The following is a 20,149-nucleotide window of genomic DNA, read 5'->3' as shown; positions in this document are numbered from 1 at the left end:
TCACACACACACACACACACACACACACACTTCATAGAAGCATTTCATTGCATCTAGGTAATGCATTTGCATTTATTACACTATAGGTTTATTTTGAACTAGGGAAGCAGCCTAAGACGTGGAAAAAATATTTCTCCTAGGTGCAGTTACACCTCAACCAAATTCAGCTGCTTCTCCTTTCATGTTAAATCTGACAAGACCATGTACAAAAGCTACAACCGGGCCAGCACTGTGGCGTAGCAGGTAAAGCCTGCAGTGCTGGTATCCCATATGGGCGCCAGTTCGAGTCCCAGCTGCTCTACTTCTGATCCAGCTCTCTGCTCTGTGCTGTGGCCTGGGAAAGCAGTAGAAGATGACTCACCTCTTTGGGCCCCTGCACCCGTGTGGGAGGCCTGGAAGAAGCTCCTGGCTCCTGGCTCCTGGCTCTGGATGGGTGCAGCTCCAGCCATTGTGGCCACTTGGGGAGTGAACCAGCAGATGGAAGACCTTTCTCTCTCTCTCTCTCTCTGCCTCTCCTTCTCTTCTCTATGTAACTCTGACTTTCAAATAAATAAACAAATCTTAAAAAAAAAAAAAAGTAACGGTAACAAGAATAATAAACATTTAAAAAAAAAGCCGCAGCCGTGCCCTGGCTTAACCTGCCATGAGAACTCTGTTCACCCGGGATCATGCATTAAGGTTGCCTCCAAACACCTTGCATTGGCTGCATGTCCCCCATTGCACTTGGCATCCCCTCACCCACACCATCACAGGAAAAGCAGGGCAGGGCAACTCATCCCAGGCACGTGTACCCATGAGGCTAGAGACAGTGAAAAAATGTTCCAGAAAGCACGAAACATAGATGACATCTCTAGGCCGGCGCCACAGCTCACTAGGCTAATCCTCCACCTGCAGCGCTGGCACCCCGTGTTCTAGTCCTGGTTGGGGTGCTAGATTCTGTCCCGGTTGCTCCTCTTCCAGTCCAGCTCTCTGCCGTGGCCCGGGAAGGCAGTGGAGGATAGCCCAGGTGCTTGGGCCCTGCACCTGCATGGGAGACCAGGAGAAGCACCTGGCTCCTGGCTTTGGATCAGCGCCGCACGCCATTTTGGGGGTGAAGCAACGGAAAAGGAAGACCTTTCTCTCTGTATCTCTCTTTCACTATCTAACTCTGCTTGTCAAAAAATTTAAATAAATAAATAAAAATAAATAAAATAAGATGACATCTCTAGACACAGCAGTGTACTCTCCCTTTCACTGTTTTGCGGTGACTGGTTACTGAAACTTCACCATCGGAATCTTCCAGCAGGTGTTTGAAGCTAAGTGGAGGCTGCTTCTGTGGCAATGCCTCTGTATGCTCTGAGAAATAGGATGGAGGCAGAGGGATCCAGGGGTTGCCATCATATAGAAGGTGTCCAGGATCTGGGACCCCCTCAACCAAAATAAAAAGGAAAATGTAGCAGAGATGGGGGCCGGTGCTGTGGTGCAGTGGGTTAATGCCCTGATCTGAAACACTGGCATCCCATATGGGCACCAGTTCTAGTCCCAGCTGCTCCACTTTCAATCCAGCTCTCTGCTAAGGCCTGGGAAAGCAGTAGAAGATGGCCCAAGTCCTTGGGCCCCTGCACCCATGTAGGAGACCCAGAATAAGCTCCTGGCTCCTGGCTTTGGATTGGCACAGCTCCAGCTGTTGCAGCTAATTGGGGAGTGAACTAGTGGATGGAAGACCTCTCTCTCTCTCTCTCTCTCTCTCTCTCTCTCTCCCCCTCTCCACTCTCTGTGTAACTCTGAGTTTCACATAAATAATAAATATATCTTTAAAAGAATGTAGCAGAGATGAAGTATTGGGGGGCCACAATTACTGGTTATCTATCTTCACAGTAATCCTCATGCTTATCTTTGAGATTAATATATTAACCCATTTTACAGGTTGGGGGAAAGACCATCAAGGTGAATTCTTCACCTCTAACATCTTTCCCATTTCTCCCAAGTTAGACTGTCTACCAGATGCTACAGGTAGCATGGTCACTACTCTGCCAAAGACAAGGGCGTATTCAACTGTAAAGAAAATGGCATGTAAGACAGAGGCAGGTGAGACTTAGACTGAACTCAGACCCATCTCACAGTCAAGGTGATGGAGACTGTATACCCACATATAGGACTGCCGCAGCAGGTGCTGAACAGGGAGGGGTGCTTCCTGAAGTGGGGGGGAGGTGGTGTCTCCCAACCCTCACTACTGGGACCTCCTACATTTCAGGTTCAAGATCCTGCATGGCTACTTCCGGTGGTAGCCATGCACAATGCATTCATAATTACCCCTTGATTTGCTTCACAGAGAGTACCTGCCTTGGCACCTTTCTTCTCTTTCTGGGTAGGTATAGAGTACGAACTTTCCCTGGAGGCCCCACCAGGGTGACCACCAACCCCCTCCATCTCTCCATCTCTTGAAACTTCATGATCCTTGTGAGTTCTCTTGCCGAGGAATCTGGTCTACCAGTAGAAATCATTGCTGGCAAAATGCAAGCATCTGCTTTTAGAACAGGTCCTACGTGCTCCTAGGCTAGGAGCTTCCTATATAGCGCTAGTGTGGTCCTCACGCCTGTACTGCTACCCGGATATCCCAGTAGAGCAGCTAGGAGACTCAACCAACATCACTCAGACGGTAAATGCCAGAGATGAGACTCAACTTCAGATCTGTCTGAAAGCCACACATCCTGCTTGTATTTTTCACAGCACCGTCTCCTCAGTGTGAGCTAGCCTCACTTTCCCAAAGCACCTGTTAAGTTTCCTTGTGGGTTATGCCCAGTCTAAGTTGTCTCTTGGCCCTTATTCTGCTTTGTGTCTCTTCCCACTTCCCCATATGCGTAAGGGACACTTCCCGAGAGCATGCCACTGAACTAAAACCCAGTTAGGCCAGAGCCAGAAATCTGTGGCTCCAGTATTACCGAACAACACACAGCTCTGTTCAGTATTCAACATTTTCTCCTCCTAAAAACCTCCTTTACCAGGAAATCCCTGTCCGTCTTTCCAGGAACCCAGGTCTCAGCAATGGCTACAATCCCAACTCTTCAATGGTTCTACCAAGCGTTTTACCTCCTTCCTTCTAAATTTGGCCCCTTGGATTCTGTTCTTCCCAGCAGAGATTCTGCTCGGCTACCAACTTTCCGGTTATTCTTTCATTCTCATAATGAAGTCTAAATATCTACCCTCCCTGCTACCAACAAATGTTCCAACTCCCATGCCCCTGGTTTGTCCTGTAGTGAGCCCAGCCTTCTCACTCACTTGCTCTAACCTTTCACTGGAACACCTTGGCATAGCTTAGCTCTCACAGTTTCCTTTGCCTTGAATGGTGTTCTTCTCTTGTTCACCTGGCAAACTCCCATAGTCCCTCTAAGGCCCATAGTCAATTCACATGCTGCCTACCACTTAGTACAACACGTGCTCAGTCAGTACAGGTGGAATTGGGTTGAACCCTTCGCATCCCAGGATGTAGGGGGAGCTTATTAAGCAAAAGGGGAAATGCTGAGACCGTATTTCTTCTCTGTCTGTTTCTCTTCCATGTATTCTTGCAGTTACCAGAAAAAAAAAAATATTTCTCTTAGCCCAGCTTCCCGGGGACTCCCCATCCCTGCCTCTGGGTGGTCTGAGCCTTGAGGTCCTGCTGGCTCTCAGAGCCCAGCCCCGCCCACTGTCCACCACTCGCCATACCTGAGGAACTTGTTGAGGTCGCCATGCTTCATGTACTCGAAGACCATGATGAGCGGGTCGCCTTCCACACAGACGCCATAGAACTTGACGATGTGCTCGTGCTGCAGGTTGGTCAGCAGCTCCGCCTCGCGGTGGAAGTCCTTGCGCGCATTGTCGCTGGCATCCTTCAGCGTCTGGAAACCAACACAGGTGACACCCAGGACATCAAAGGGCAGTGTGCATCAGGAAGGGACTACTCCAAAGCATCCTGAGATCCCCAGGTGGGAAACACAGGTGCCCGCCAGCGGTGATTCCGCTAGAGGCTGGGAAGCAGCCTCATTGCAGGGGGGATCATTTCTGTGTTATAATAACTGGGGACTAATCCCTCATGAAGATGAACAGTTTGGCAGTCTACAAAGCACTGTTGTAGAGGTTCTCTATTTTTGTGCTCTTTATGCTTTTTAACCCAGTCTGGACCCAATGATTGCCATGGTTTCTCTCCTGTTTGGGTGCCTGCTGTATTTTCTCCATGTGCTGCAATCTTTTAATTTTTTAGAATTTATTTTATTTAGGAGTGGGGGAAAGACAGAGAAACAGAGAGAGAGCTCCCATCTGCTGGGTTACTCCCCGATACCCACAACAGCCGGGGGCTGGACTAGTAGTCAGGAACTCCACCCAGGCCTCCCACGTAGGCGGCAGGGATCCAATACTTGAGCCACCGTTTGCTGCCTCCTGGGGTGTACACTGATGCGAAACTTGAATAGGAAGCAGAACCCAGGGACTCCCATATGGGATTGGCATACCAACTAGTATCTTTTTTTCTTATTATTATTAGAGAGAGACAGACAGAGAGAGAGTGACCTTTCAACTACTATTTCACTTCCCAGATGCCCACAATAGCCAGGGCTGGACCAGGCCCAAGTCAGGAGCTGGAAACACATCTCATCACATAGGTGGCAAGTACCTAAGTACCTGAGCCATCGCCTGCTGCTACCTCCCCAGGGCACACCTGCACAGGTAGCTAGATCAGAAGCATAGTGTCTGGAACTTGAGTCAGGTGCCCCAATAGGGGATGTGGGCAACCCAAGGGGTGGTTTAACTCACCGCACCAATGCCTCTGGTTCCTTGTTTGTTTTTAAATCTACCTTCAGTTTTGTTTTGCTAAAATCCTTGGTGACTGAATGACAAAAAAAAAGGCAAAGAAATGGACTTAGAGGGCCTGGAAATCATTATTTGCTGGGTCTTTTTCCTGGGCTACTAGAAGAAAGCACACACCCCAGAGCCTTTATTACACTTGAACTTGCCTTTGACAGTGGAGGTGTGTCCTGTTCACCTTTCTGTCACTGGCTACCTGACCCAATGGCAGGTTACGTCATGTAGGCAGCATGCCTACTACATGCCACTTAAGCAAAGAAGAGATTTTTTTTTAATGTGGGAAAGGACTGAAAATGGAATAAAAATGTTGTCTTTATAAGTGGAGCATGCGCTCAAGGAGGAAGTGGAAATAAAGGAAAACGAGGCAAGTGAAGCAGCTGGAGGAACCTCCAGTTCGATGGGGGCTGCCTAATGCACTCACGTAGAACGCTGGCCCCCAGTGTCTCTCCTTCCAAACAGAACTCAAGTCTTCACAGCAGCGTTGCTCAAAGAGAAAGAGTTTGAGCTAATACGCAGAATAGTGAGGTGGCTAAGACTCTGCTTGAGCTCCCACATGCCAACATCCCAGGGCCTGGGTCCCAGTCCCAGCCCTACTCCTGATTCCAGCTTCCTGCTAATGATGTTGGAGGCGATGATAATGGCTCAAGGAGTCCCTGCCGCCCCACAGGCGAGACCCAGATTGAGTTCCTGGATCCTGATTTCAGGCTGACCAGCCCTAGCTGTTGTAAGCATTTGGGGCATTAACCAGCAGATGCAAGAGCTCACTCTCTCTTTCTTTCTCATTTACAAATAAATGGTACTTTAAAAGATCCAGGTTCAAATCCTGGCTCTGCCTGGATCTCTCTGAACTCTTCTAGTTTTCTGCTCTGCACAGGGAGAGTCACAATATCACCCATTTCCCAGGAACTCTGGAGGAATGGAACAAATTAGTGTAGGTTGGATGCCTCCAAGCCCCTGGTAGAGATGGACGTTAGGATAAGGTAATTTGAACCTAGAAGCATGTTTGCAGTCCACGTGTTCACAGAACAACCCAAGAAGGCTTCTGAAGGATGCATGGATATAGCAGAGGGACCAACAAGGGGCAATGGCTCAGCTAGGGCACCACCTCTTCCTGAACAGCAATCCTAAAGTAACACCTTGACAGTAGGGGCTCCATTTTGGAGAACCTGAGACTCTATTCTGGGAAGGTACCCCACTACCACCCCACCGTGAGGCTCTGGTCTGAAACTATGATCTAAAACAGTTGAACAGTAGCAGTCCACTACACCACACTTGGCAGAGCACAGAAACCCCCTAACGTGATCACTCAAGCTTGGAAGTGGATAGGCTGCACCTGGGTTAATGATAAAAATGTAATTTGTCTATGTCCTACATATGATTAAAACCAATACCTGGATTAATGTCAAGATTATAATTAAAATTGTTGAGATTGTAACTGGTATTGTCAAGATTATAATTGATATTAGTTTCACATTGGTTTTAGGTCAGCTTGACCCCAGTCACCATGTATTCCCCCCCGATCCTAGCAACCATATATTCCCCCTCCCCTCCTTGTGGTTTTTGCCTTTATAAACCCCTGTTACTTTGGGCTTCGGGGTCGAGAGTTCTTTAAGGCATGAGCCCACTCTCCACCGCCGGCAATAAAGGACCATCAAATTTTATCAGTGTGTGGTGCTCCTCTGTTTGCACTCGCTCAGGTCCAACAATCCAAGCTCCCGATGGTATTGAACTGCACACAGAGATCCAGCCCTCAAGCCGCAATGCTTTCTCAGGGATGCAGTCTCTCTAGTCACAGGCTGCTTCCTGTCGATGAGATAGTTTATCTCTAAGGCCTGTGCCTGTCTTTATCAGTGAGCTAGGAATGGCGCTGATCACTGAAAGGCACGAACAAATCCTGTGTGCAATCTTTCCACTCACATTTAGCTATGCAATGCTGTTTCAAGGATGCTAGCTATGAAAGACGGCATGGGGGTGGGGAGAGAGAGAGAGAGAGATGTTTCCTTTTGGGGAGCAGTAACCTACAAGATTTGGCAACTATCTAATATTTCCATGTCCCCAAAGCAAAATGCTATAGAAGAGTCCACTCTCAGTACAATGTCAAAAGCTGCATTTTAGTAACGTTTCTGGATGTAAGAGAGATTTTGTTATTCATGAAGCAAAGGCAAGCCACAGACCGGGCCTCATCTTCTATGCCCATTCATTTTTGCATGGTGGGTCCTTTATCTAAAGTATGATTCAATTCTATTTTGAGAGCTTCAGAAAATATGGCGGTGACAACTTGGGCAAAATCATCCTCAGAATTTGGCACTCCGAGGACAGAATTTTTCTTCGGGTGGAACCGCAGCCAGACAGCAATCAGAAGCTGGAAAATCCTGCTATCAACCCTATTTATAAAAACCATCTCTGCTTTAGCACCATGGTTGATTGTCATTTTACTCAATTATGTGAGCCTTGGATGGTTTTCTGAGTCCCTTGGCAAGGCACTTGAAGCCATGAATACAGGGTGGCAGCTCCTCTCACCGATAATTCTGTCCACTTAAGTCTCATTTGGACAGGCATATTTGTCTGATCATCGAGCACTGCTTTTTTCCTGCTTCCGTCCACTTTGTCACTCCATTTCTTCTCCTTCCTAGTGAATTCCCCGACACTGTATAGCTGCTATTCTTTCTGAAGACGTTGTCAAGAGAGAAGTCTCATCCAGCGCTATAAGATGCTACCTGGAGTGCTTATGGATAATAATGGATCAGCAGGAAAGAAATTTCTGTGCAGAACAGAGAAACAAATCAAGATGAAATAGAGGCTGGAAAATAAAAACAGGAGGAAAACCCAAATTCATTTGAAAAGCTTCAGTTAAATAGTGCTAGGATGGTAAGAGAGGCAAGAGGGCTTATTTGACATCTTTGGTGTGATAGGTCATTGCAGGACATGGCAGAGGAATGTGCATTTCAACATATATAGATGGTTTGGGAAAGACAGAATAGAAAAACCATTTTTATTACTTTTAATTAATGGTCTCATAGTCTCTTATATCAAGGAAATAAAGTTTCTTCATTAAAATGAAGGATAAAAGTATAGAGGAGATTGTTATGGTAAGACCTTACTGGGGCCAATACACCCCATGGTGCTGAAATTGAGGCGTGTGAGTAAACTCCAACCTAGACAGCCACAGTGGGCAAGGATGTTGGGTTACTACGCCCAAGTTCCTCCAGGTCAGAATCATTGCTAACGGGGAATCTTTACTCTCCTGATACCTTCTAGATGTAAACTGCCCCATACAACAGCAATCAGCCACAGGTGGCTAGTTACAAAATCTGGCTAGCCGGAACTGAGACGTGCTTTAAGTGAAAAATGCACACCACATTTTGGTAACTTGGTAAGAGCAAAATAATGTTAAATATCTCATTGATGTTTTTGATTAATAATTTGTTGAAATCATACATATATGGCTATGTTGAGTTAAATAAAATGTGCTAGAAAGCCGGCGCCGTGGCTCAATAGGCTAATCCTCCACCTTGCGGCGCCGGCACACCGGGTTCTAGTCCCGGTCGGGGCGCCGGATTCTGTCCCGGTTGCCCCTCTTCCAGGCCAGCTCTCTGCTATGGCCAGGGAGTGCAGTGGAGGATGGCCCAGGTGCTTGGGCCCTGCACCCCATGGGAGACCAGGAAAAAGCACCTGGCTCCTGGCTCCTGCCAGGATCAGCGCGGTGCGCCGGCTGCAGCGGCGGCCATTGGAGGGTGAACCAACGGCAAAGGAAGACCTTTCTCTCTCTGTCTCTCTCTCTCACTGTCCACTCTGCCTGTCAAAAAAAAAAAAAAAAAATGTGCTAGTAAGATAATTTTCACCTGCTTCATTTTAGGTTTTTTTTTTTTTTTTTTTTTTGATGTGTTTACTAGGAAATTCAGAATTACAAACATGGCTTGCATCGACAGTTCTGTTCTACAAAAGCTGTCTCTCATAGGCTGTTAGTGGATCAATCTGTTTTGGGGATGTCAGAAAATACTTCTAAAATATAAAATTGAAATAGAATTGAGGCAGACCCCTTTCTTATAAGGTTATTACAGGCAATAGTTAGGCAAGCATAAGACTTGGTCACCATGCCACATGGTTCATTCAACTAGAAGGGTCTTTCCTAAGATAAGAGAGGAGAAGCATCTATCAAAGCCTTGTACAAGTGAACTCTGGAGGAGTGTATTTTACACCTGGGAGATAGAAAGAATTTGATAGAAATAAAATTTTAGAGTCTAGGGAGAGGGCAATAAGTAACTCCCCACATTGCCACAAATATCAAAACTAATTAAATGACTACCTAGTGACAATGATCACAAACACTCAGGTATATACTAGAAACTCACACTCTGTGTGTACAAATTCAGTTAACAGTATGTTAAAGGCCTGTGAAAGCAGTTTTTTTTTTCTAGAAAAATATCTATTTATTTATTTGAAAGGCAGAATTACAGAGAGAGAAGGAGAGAGCTCTTCTATTAGCTGGTTCATTCTCCAAATGGCCACAATGACTGTGGTTAAGACAAACTGAAGGTAGGAGCCAGGAGCTTCATCCAGGTCTCCCATGTGGATGGCAGGAGCCCAAGTATTTTGGGTCATCTTCTGCTGCTTTTCCAGGAGCATTAGTAAGGAACTGGATCGGAAATGGAGCAGCCAGAACTCCAACCAGCACCTATATGGGATACTGGCATTACAAGCTATGGCTTAACACACTACACCACAATGCCAGCCCCTTGAAAGGACTTTAATTGTGTATTAAATGACAGCCTCAAATATGAGATTCACAGCCAAGGTTCTGATGATTTTCTCCACCACACTGACTTTTACGGCGCAGATCTAACAACTCCACGATCCACAGGGAAACATGAGGTTAAGTTCTAATTCGCACACTTTAAAATACTGGAGAAACTTAGGGGATAACATTGGTGTTTTTGCTTGTATATTTCATTAAGCTGCATGTTAGATATGTTAAGTTTTTGAAAGATAGGCAGAAAATTAATTGCAACTGCCATACTCACATTAGAGAAATACCAAGTCAAAAAACAGGGGGGGTACTCTCAGGAGTAGACTTCTCATTTGGCGAACTGAAATATATTTACAGGCTTTAAATACCACAGGATAAAGCTGCCTGAGACAATCTCCCTGGAAATAAAGGAGCTGTTGATGGGTGATGGTAGATCATGCCTTGACTGAGAGTGGGTCCATCGCACTGAAAACAATTATAAAGTTGCACAGCTATTTCATGGCATCCATTCCAGAGATACCAAGTTGTGATGCCATGTGAGACCTCAGTGGAGTTAAATGCACTGTTTTGGTTTTAGTTTTTCTGAAAAGTTATAGATAAATTGGAGATAAGCCAGAAAACAGGGTCACCAAAGTGGTTTACGAGACAAAAACCAGATCCCTGATCAAAGGTTAAAAGTTGAAGTTGATGGAGCAACTGAATAACTAGGGCCTACCTGCAAGTGTATCCGGGATTCTTACAAGGGAAACATTGCTCTCTCTCCCCCAACATTCGTGTACACACACACAAATGCACACACACCAGGAAAGAATACATTGACATTAAAGAACTACAGAAATCCATTAAGCAACGTCTAGACAAGAAAGACGACAGAGCCTACTAACCAAACACTATTAAAAGTTCTACAGTTTCTGTTCCTAGTGCCTTGTAAAGATAGAATTGATAGTGGTTTCTGCACACGATGTCCTGCTGAAATATGCAAGCTGGTTTTTTTTTTTCAGGGCCACATTGGCAAGTGTTCTTTGAAACACACTCATCTTTTTATCATTGATTTCCATTTGGTGGGGACAAGAACTTCATATGTCAATGGAGATGGAAAAGTGTGAAGAATGGATAGGATGAGGGAGAAGTGGAAAAGCAAAGTCATGATCAATCAAGATGTAAGGACTGACTTGAGGACAACCATAAAAAATAAAGGAAAAAGGGAAATTGCCATCTTTCTTAGAAGAAATAAACTTGCCTGGGAAGGGCACTAGAGTTGATGGACTCTTGGTGCTCTCTCTCATCTATGAATTTTTTTACTCTTCCAGAACTGGAGAGAAGGAGCTTTTCTTTTTGAGTCCTTAGGCTGTGCTTACCCATCTGCTGGGACAGGTAGCCCAGCTGCCCCTCTTTCCCCAAAGTTCCTTCTCGTGTACCACAAGGCCATCTCAGAAGACTGAAATGCAGGTTGGTGGCCTGCACTGAAGACGAGGTGACATGGCAGATTACTAATTGGAGCAAGTGCACCCAGAGCAGTTTTCCTGTTCTGGAATCAGAATGTGAGTCAGAGAGAGGAAGTGAGCAGGCAGATATTAGGAACAAGCAGAGGCAACAGCCAGCTACACTACACTACAGGGAAGCCAGCGGAGAATCCTGATGTCTGCCACTGAGAAGATAAAGAAGGGACTGTCACAAGGGCTACTTCAGATCCGGAGTGAGCTTTTAGATCCCACTGCTGAAGTCGCAGTGAGGCCTGGCTGTGCTGCAGTTCCCATCTGCGTTGGTTATCTTTCTTTTTTCCCCTGTCAGATCTTTCTCCTTTCTTTAACGATAGCATCGCTAACGTTCTTTCTTCCAGGGAACCAACACTTTCCTATGATGACTCCATGTGTGTTGGGTATATGAGGGTTCTTCAAATGGTTCATGGAAAATAGAATTAAAAGAAAAATTTATTTGGGTGTCAAAAATTCAAATCTACTCCTATTAGAGATCATCAAAAAACTCATGAAAAATACATATTCAAAAAGTTCACTGATTGCGAAAATTTTTTGCACCACTATAAGAGTATCTATTAATTCCATTTTCCTATGAATTTTTTGAAGCGCTCTCATAGTAGACTCTGCCTTTCATTTACGAAGATGAATAGGGGACCCAGGCCTGGATAATCACAATATTCCATTTGCCTGGCCAGAGAGTCTGGGACACCACCTAAGACAGCCCACCAGGAGTCATCGCTTGGACATTTTGATGACTGTTAGGAAGGAGAAGCTCACTTTCTTTTGCACTGCTAGGATGGCAGGATCTAATCCCAGAGCCAAGTCAGTCTTTACCACAACATGGAAAGAACCTTTGTGGGAATGAAACCAACATAGAGGAAAGCAGAGCCAAGAAGTGGAGAAGAAGAGAAAACAGAATTGTGGATTCCCTGGATCCAGTAGCACCCGAAGCTAGGATACCAGTAGCTAGGTTTTCCAGTAGAATGGATTTCTAGGAGCCGATCCATTCCCTTCTCTGCTTAAACCAGCTTGAGTTGGGTTTCCAGGGAGCATTACATTGCTCTTTGCACCAGAGCTGATTGTGAGGCTTTCTTTGTATTCCCCTGAAACCAAAATATTCCTTCAGGAATCCAGTTTTCCTTATCTCCCTTGTTCTCTTGAATTCAATTTCTACTTGGAAAATATGGAAGTGGTTGCTTACAAATGAGCATAACTAACATTTTCCTTACACTAATTAATCAGTCAGGGCATACGTAAAATTCCATCAATAAAAATGTGGTGTACAATAAGTAAATGAGTACTTGACTGAGTTTTGGTTTTAGGTCTGACATTAAATGACCTCATTCAAACTATTTGACCTTGGAAGAACCATTTTTCTTCTCTGGGTCTCTGTTTGCTCATTGGAACATTGAAGGGATTAAGATAAAGAGAATCTATAGTAGCCCTAGATATCTATATAGAGATTCAGTAATTTCTGAGATGATTTCTCATTAAATTACATTCTATGCATATTTATAGTTTTTTCCACTATCAAATTCTATAATTATCAATTGCTCATCAAATCATTTCTTTACCTAAAAATACCAACTCTATGGGACAGCTGTTATTTCTGTAGTCTGTGTATCCATCCATCTATCCATCCATCACTCACTCAACAAGCATCGATTGAGTGCCACTACACATTAGTCAACATGCTGACAGTCATGTTCCTCGCCATGAGAAGTGGACCACTGTCATTGAGGAGACATCCCAGGCAATGCATTAAATAAGCCCACAAATACACATATAGTTAAAAACCTTGGCATCAGCTGTACAGATCAAATACACATGCTTTAATTTGATAGAGCTTGGAGATCTGTCCTAGCTGGAAGATCAAGCAAGGGGGAAGTCTTCAAGAGGGGCTAATTGAACTAAGAGCTAATGGACAAATAGGAGTTAGCTGGACCAAGGGGGCTGGGTGGGACTCCTCCAGACTCAGGAATAGTAACTACATACTGGATGCTTCTTTGGGTCTTGGTAGAGAAAAACATCATTAATTCCTCTATGGACAAGAAGAAATTTAGAACCACGAAAAGTAAAAATCCTAAAAATGCTCAAAAGTAGGATCCCAAAGAAAGTGCTTGCTGCACTCAAATTTCAACCCTGTCTTATTTTGCCAAATTTTCTTGTAGTGCAGCACTTCCAACTAGCTTTTTAAAATATATATATATAAATTTACTAAAAATGTATTGGGGTCATAAAAAATTAATATATTAACCCTATAAAAACCTTCAAGTCCCAGGGATTAGATTTCACCAACTTGCTTTAACTTAAACACCCTGAAGAAGTACCTTGACTTTCCTGGGTCTCATTGTTCTCATCTCTAAGACATGCGGCTTGTGTTATATGTATGATTTCTCAAGTCTTTCTCATATGCAGCATTTATGTTTCTAGAAATATACCTGAGATAATAGGAGGAGTGGGGGGAAGGGAAGCCATTAATCCCACAAAGCACACTTGTGGCTATATTAAAAAAAAAAAAGCAGAAGGCAGCGTGCACTCATAGTACAAGGAAATGTTGTAGGAATTGTAGCTATTGAAATGCAGGTTGGATGGAGCCAAAAATAGCTAATGCATCCACAGTTAAGCTGCAATGAAGAACCTCAGCAGTTGAGTTCCTTAAAGGTAAAATAGCCCAGTGTGATCAAAGACTGGTGTCTTTGCTTTGCATCCTTGGTATCAGTCCTTCAGTTGTAACTCAGCAGAAAGGGAAGAAATGGCTGACAAATCCATCTTCTAAAAAAACAAAGGTCATCCAAAAATATCAAGAAAAGGGCAATCCAGTTGGATCCAAACAAGCAGATATGCTAAAAGGAGAGTCGTGTTCAGCCCCCGTGCGCCCTCAAATGCCTGCACATGTCATCGGATCACTTCCATCCCCAGCCCGTTCCCGTGGATGCCTCGGGCTCTTACATCACTTGGGACCATCGGCACGGCATTTACAGGCCTCTGACATCTGTCAATCTGAATGTAAAGCCCTGCGCTTCCAACCCAAAGCAGCCCCTTCCAGCGAAGGGAAAAGGTACAATAGCTGTTATTTCTTAGCATGCATAATCAATGCTGCAGGCGTTGCTAGGCAACGGCAAAAAAGACTGTCAAACATCCTGGATGCCGCCAATGGGAGAGGAGCAAGTGCCGCAGCCACTCCACAGAGGTGAGAGTCTGCTCAGTCCCTGAAGCCGTGTTCACTTTGGTTCATCTCTTTAAAAAAAAAAAAAAAAAAAAAAAAGGGCCTTTGTTGTGGTCAGGACTGAACCATAGACATTCTCCTCCCAGGCTTATTGAGACAGTCTCTTAATATCCTTTCCAATGGCCCAAAGCCTCAAAATGAGCACATCGAGTCAGCAAGAGGCTGCTTTGTGAAAGGCTCCTGGGTTATTCTGGTCCAGCTTGCCCTGGAGCTCATTGTAGTGAGTCCAGCTCTCTCCTTCTGTGGCTGCAGCTTCTGAATTCCGGAGTTGGAGTGAGCATCCTCTCTGAAAAGCATGCTAGCAAACATAATCGAAAGCTCTGGTTTCAACAGAACTCCTGTTCAAGGTCACGGAGCTGCCTCTTCTGGCTTCGTGACGGCAGCGTTAGAGGGGATTTTTCAGTGTGTACAGGCACTTTGTCCTCTCTACTTGAGATGACAGCTTCATTTGAAATTCAGCAAGAAGGGGACCAGCAAAGGGAAGTCACGGGTGACAACGGGTCAAATCTTCCTCTCCTCCCTCTTTTTGTTTTTGTTTGTTTAGCAGTGCTGATGAACAAGGAAATCCACATCACTGGTTATGAGTCTGCAAGTGTGTTTTGGCAAAGCCATAAGGTGTGTGGGGACCGGGTTTTGGGTGTAGCTCAGAGGTGGAATGAAGACTATGATTGGGATCTAAATGAGAGAGGGTCCCACTGATGAGGGTGATGGGACCTATGCCCAAGCAGAAGCACCTCTTGGACAGCAGAACAAAATGGCCAGTGTTCTCTTTGCAAGCTGGCTTAGCTACAAGTGGCTGAACATTGCCATCCCCAGATAATCCTCCATTGTGAAAAATCCAATCCCTCAAGTCCTATTTGGCTTGCATTCAGGATGAGGTATAGCATATGGGTAAAGGGAACCTTGGATTTAGCTATGTAACACCCTTTCCTTTAAGGGCATTCCAAGGAGTGCACAGAAACAGGTATAGAGTAAAAATGGATATCGCTAAGTGGAAATCCCAGGGGTGACCCTGAGAAATTTTTTGGGTGTGTCCCCATATCTGGCTGAGGTCTCTCGGCCATTCCTGCAGTGTCATTTAGGATTCCCTATTCTTCCAGAACTTTCTCTCACATTAAGAGATTCCCACCTTGGAACACCCTGAAGTGAATTCAGAGTCGGGAGGTTTGAAACGAGCTTCCCAGCTGGCCTCTGAGTAGCAGGTGCAAAATGTCAGCTCAGAACACGAATGCAGGGTCTTCGTGTCTCCTTTTCTATCACATGTGGCTGGGCTAGGGTTAGATGCTCCAGCTCTAACATTTGCTCAATCTACAAATTTGCCAAACTAGAAACACCTATTGGTCTCATGGATCCAAGATGAAGCATTAAGATAGCAGCAAGCAAAAACTGCAGATGTAACACTGCCAAATGTTCTGAACATTTTGTGCTAAAAAAAATTACAACAAAAAACTCTTGAGTAAATGGGGTGGGGGAGAGTAATAGCAACCGCAGTAATGGAGCTCTCCAGAACCACTGAAGGATTCTTCCTTTGACAGCTTCTACCCATTGGCCCTCACATTTCCATAGGATCCTCCTTAATCCCGTCTGTCTCCTGTCTCACTCTCCCCATCCACATGCCTGTCTCAGGAAGATGAGGTTTGTTATCCCTAAACTCACACCCCACCCCATCATAGCTTGTTTAAGAGTTTAGGAAGATCATGTCCACTCCCCCGTCAACCCACCAATTTCCTTCAATGACAAGGAGAGCAAACACAGATTTTGTATTTGGAAGACATTTACTGAAATCAGTTTATTTACTGGATGCATAAGTTCAACAGTAATTTTCTCTCTCTCCTTAGTTAACTATTTTATGCATTCTGAAGCATTTAACTCTAAGTATCCAACAGATATACACCTGATTTCTAAAAAGTCACCCTGGTTCTTGCTTGTAAACAAATGCTATCTGTACAAATGTTCCATGTTGGGAAGAAATCAAATACAACCAAAAACTCCTCAATCGTCTTACATTAAGCCAAGAAGTTAAATTTTGTCACATTAGCTTTGGCCATATTTGTTTGGTGCTGATTTAATTTTATAAATATATGCATGTTATGTGTTTTTTAAATGTTATTTATTTGAAAGAGAGAGAGAGGGAGACAGAGAGGGAGACAGCGAGGGAGACAGTTCCATTTATTGGCTCACTCCCCCAGATGCCTGTAGCAGCCAGGGCTTGGCTGGAACAATGCAGGGAGCTAGAATTCAATCTGGGTCTCCCGTGTGGGTGTCCGGAATCCAACTACCTGAGACATCATCTGGATCAGTTCGTTCCTCCAAGGATGTGCATTAGCAAGAAGCATTAGCCAGAGCAAAGCTGGGACTGTAACCCAGACATTCTGATAGAGGATGTGGCATCCCAAACAGTGTCTTAAAAACTGCATGAAATACATGCATCTTTTAAGTTTTTGACATACATGTCCCACTGTTTTAGTGGTCTTTTAAAAAAATTTTTGAAAGTGCAAATGTCAAGGACCTGCTGAATCCTTTGTGCTGTTTTTGTTAATTCTCGTGTTTTACAGAGTTCAATGGAAGTTTTATCCCCTTCAACAATAATGTTCATCTTATTGAAGACCAGCTCTCTTTTTGGAGTTGATGGGGATATGACTATGATGGATCCTCAAATCTCTTTATTTTAGTAAGAACCTCACATTTCCAAAGGTGGCCAAATCCACAGAGGACATCATCCATGCTCCAAGATGATACCATGCCTGCACTGTGCAAAGCCTCAGGCATTGGGATGTTGGGGAGGGACCAGGTAAGTCGTAATAGAACTCAGTGGATGGAAGTTAAGAGGGGGAAGCAAAGTCCACAATCCTCTCTTCCAGAACCTTGAACATGAGACAAGCCTCTGTGGCATTTGGCATAAGCACTGAGCCATTTGGGGATACAAGTTTAATATTCCAACACTTATGTGGTTGAACGTTGCTTGACTCACTGACCTCCATCCAGAATTTAGTTAGCATAGACTTGGAAGAGTAGCTCAGAGCTATTGATGGCTTGCAAAAGACTGGTCAACTGTCCCCAGAAAGAACCCCCTGATGATTGGAGATGCCCCAAATAACCTCTTGACCACCCACATAGGGACAGGAATTTTAACACAAACCAGAGTAGACATATCCTGAAGTGGCCTCAAACATATAATAAAATGTAGTTAAAATCTCTACGCATTAGGGTGACCATGGGTAAGGAGATATTCTGGAATGTTCTCTTACCTTCACTGCCACCAAGATCTTGTCCTGTTCAGGACAGAGGTTATAGCATTCAGCTAGGAAAACTTTTCCAAAGGCTCCTTCTCCTAGCTCCCTTTTCAGAACAATGTTATGTCGCTTGATGTGCTGAACAACTGCAAAACAAAGACAGAAGAGAAATTGCAATTGAAGTGCGTGGAGGTGGAGGCAGAGGATGGGGAGCCAATGGCCTGCACCTTGAGCTTGCAGGTCCGTGATCCTCTCCTCGGTTTGCCATGAGCCAAAGGAGAAGCTCATGGTCCAACTCCACAATGGTTGGTATAAGGCTTCTTTCTGCTTACTCTCTAGAACTCAATGATTGTTTTTGATAAACCTAATGGAGCGAGCTAGCTGTTGGCTGCAAAACCTCATTCATGAAATTTACCAATGGCCAAAGGGGGAGCAATGAGAAAGGAGGTAGCATGAATGGCAGATCTCTTATAAAGCAGATGCTTTGCGTACATTTGTAAGTCAGTTATCCAGTGAGAAAAGACAGAGACAGCAAGCCAGGAATCCCTCGTTCTTTGTTAAGCCATATCAGATTCCTCAGGGAGACAGGTTCAGAGAACATCAAGAGAAAATGCAAGACCTGTGCATTACTGATTAAGACTTTGGTCTTACCACGGTTTTAGCCTTTTAGCGAGGTAGGCTAGACTGCGATTGAACCTCAGTGACTCCATTTGTTGTAGCTAGGTATGGTCTCTGCTAAGGGCTCACTTCTAAAAATCAAGTCCCAACCTTGGCTCTCCAAATTCAAGAAGAGAGTAGTATAGATGAATTTGAGGAGGAAAGAGTATTGCTCTCTATAGAAAGTAGAGCTGTTTCAGGCCATTGATCCTTGTGTTTGCTTAGGGAACTAGGGAGGTAGCAGAAAAGGGTCCTCAGAATCCATTGGTTGCAAGGTGGAAACCAGAGAAAGACAATGCACAAAGGGACATAACTAATAGGGATGCCCAAAGGAGAGTGTTGAGGACAAAGCTACAGTGCCAGTTTGCTCATGCTCACCCAACACATCAAGTGTGGACCCTCTTAGCCTGGGACTCCCCCTAGGTCTCAGTCATTCTTCTTTTCTGAACTCCTTCCCCCTGTGTGGTAGAACTGACTGGTCCTTTCTATCAATGGGTTCTGCATCCATAGATTCAAGTAACTGCACACAGAAATATTTACAAAAAAATTGCGTCTGCACTGAGCACGTAGACTTTTCTTCTTGTCATGATTCCCTAAACAATACAGTGTCACAGACATGTGCAGAGCATTTGCAGTGTATGAGGTGTTGGAAGTAATCTAGAGACCATCTGAAGTACCCAGGAGAACGGGTGTAGGTTCTATGTTAATGCTTGCCTACTGGGATTGCAGCACCATGGACTTCCGCATCCATGGGGGAGGATGCATATGCAGGGAATACTGTGTTATAAAGAGATTGTCATGCCCTCCAGAGCTGGGAATGAGAGGCCAAGGGTGTCCTTTCTTCTCATTCTTACAACTCTGTGAAGCATCCCTTTCTGATGTAATCCCCATGGGAATTCCCTGCAGGAATTTCAAGGATTCACAGTCCTGGAATGCAAGAGTTGGGTTCTGAACCCCGGTGTCTGCATTCAGAGGCTGTTTTTTTTTTTTTTTCTCTTCTACCCAACAAAGTCTTTTTCCAATTTTAAGTTGTGCTAAGTATCGCAGGATATGATGTATGTGAGAAAAGGGGTCAAGAACAAAAATAATCTGGCTTCCTCGACTTTGTTCACCTTTCAAAGCCAAGTTCACCTTCTGATACCCTCAGAGAGCTTTTCAGAACCACCTTGATGACCAAAGACCTTTTCTGAACTCCTAATGTAGCATGGCTTGTGCTTGGTTGTATTCTGATTTCTCTCCCACTGGTTTCACATCTGAAAACTCCTGAGGCTGAGAGTAAGCCCTGTATGTCTCCTGACACCAAGTATAATGTTTCAGGGGCCAAGCACAAAGTAGAAAGTTAGTGTTGTGGTGATCATCATCTTTATTCAATTTTTTGTCCTTGATGGAGAAAAAAATCTTTTCCTTGATTTTTGCATTATAACAAAAAATTATAGGACATCTTTACAATTTAAACAAAAATAACAAAATTAATACTGTGAACTCACAGTCCCATTAGGAAATAGATCACCTTAGAAGCACATCTGAGTTCTTTCTTGACTATACCCATTTCCCTACTCACCTCCCAGGGATAGTCACGATAGTGAATTTTGTGTCAATCATCTCCCTTATCAGTTTGCCAATGCTGTAGCCTTAGCACTGCTCAAGCTTTGCCTGTTTTTGAACCCGTGTGAGTGAAACCATTCTGTATGTATTCTTCCATATCTGGCATCCTTCACTCAACATCACCCATGGGATGGAGCTATGGTTGTGTGTGCAGCAGTAATTCTTTCCTTTTACTACTTTATAATATTCTGTGAACGGACTATACACCATTGATTTATCCATTCCAGGATGGCAGATATCTATGCCATTTCTTTTGAGATCCAACTTTATCTAAACTGCGAATGGTGATTAAGGTTTTGCTTTAATGGATTTTTTCCCCCTGATAATTCATGGCATTGGATCTATGAATGGCTCTATGAGCCTCTGGGAACTCAGGGTGATA

General features: G+C 44.4%; 1 protein-coding gene across 3 annotated transcripts in view; it reads right to left on the bottom strand.

Moving 5' to 3' along the window:
• The window catches only part of NTRK2 (neurotrophic receptor tyrosine kinase 2), a 387,985-nt gene that overhangs the window by 77,864 nt on the left and 289,972 nt on the right, over positions 1 to 20,149 (bottom strand). For all 3 annotated transcript variants that reach the window (XM_051833735.3, XM_089315550.1, XM_051833736.3), the window contains 2 exons: positions 17,521 to 17,651; positions 3,685 to 3,857 (listed from right to left, as the gene is read on the bottom strand). In XM_051833735.3, coding sequence (XP_051689695.1) covers positions 3,685 to 3,857; positions 17,521 to 17,651 — 304 coding nt within the window. The remainder of the gene's footprint in view (positions 1 to 3,684; positions 3,858 to 17,520; positions 17,652 to 20,149) is intronic.

This window comes from Oryctolagus cuniculus, chromosome 1, assembly GCF_051225735.1.
Source record: "Oryctolagus cuniculus isolate XC-2025 breed Fujian yellow rabbit chromosome 1, ASM5122573v1, whole genome shotgun sequence".
Taxonomy (NCBI): domain Eukaryota; kingdom Metazoa; phylum Chordata; class Mammalia; order Lagomorpha; family Leporidae; genus Oryctolagus; species Oryctolagus cuniculus.
The sequence above is the reverse complement of the archived record's forward strand: the minus strand, read 5'-3'. Positions and strand labels throughout refer to the sequence as shown.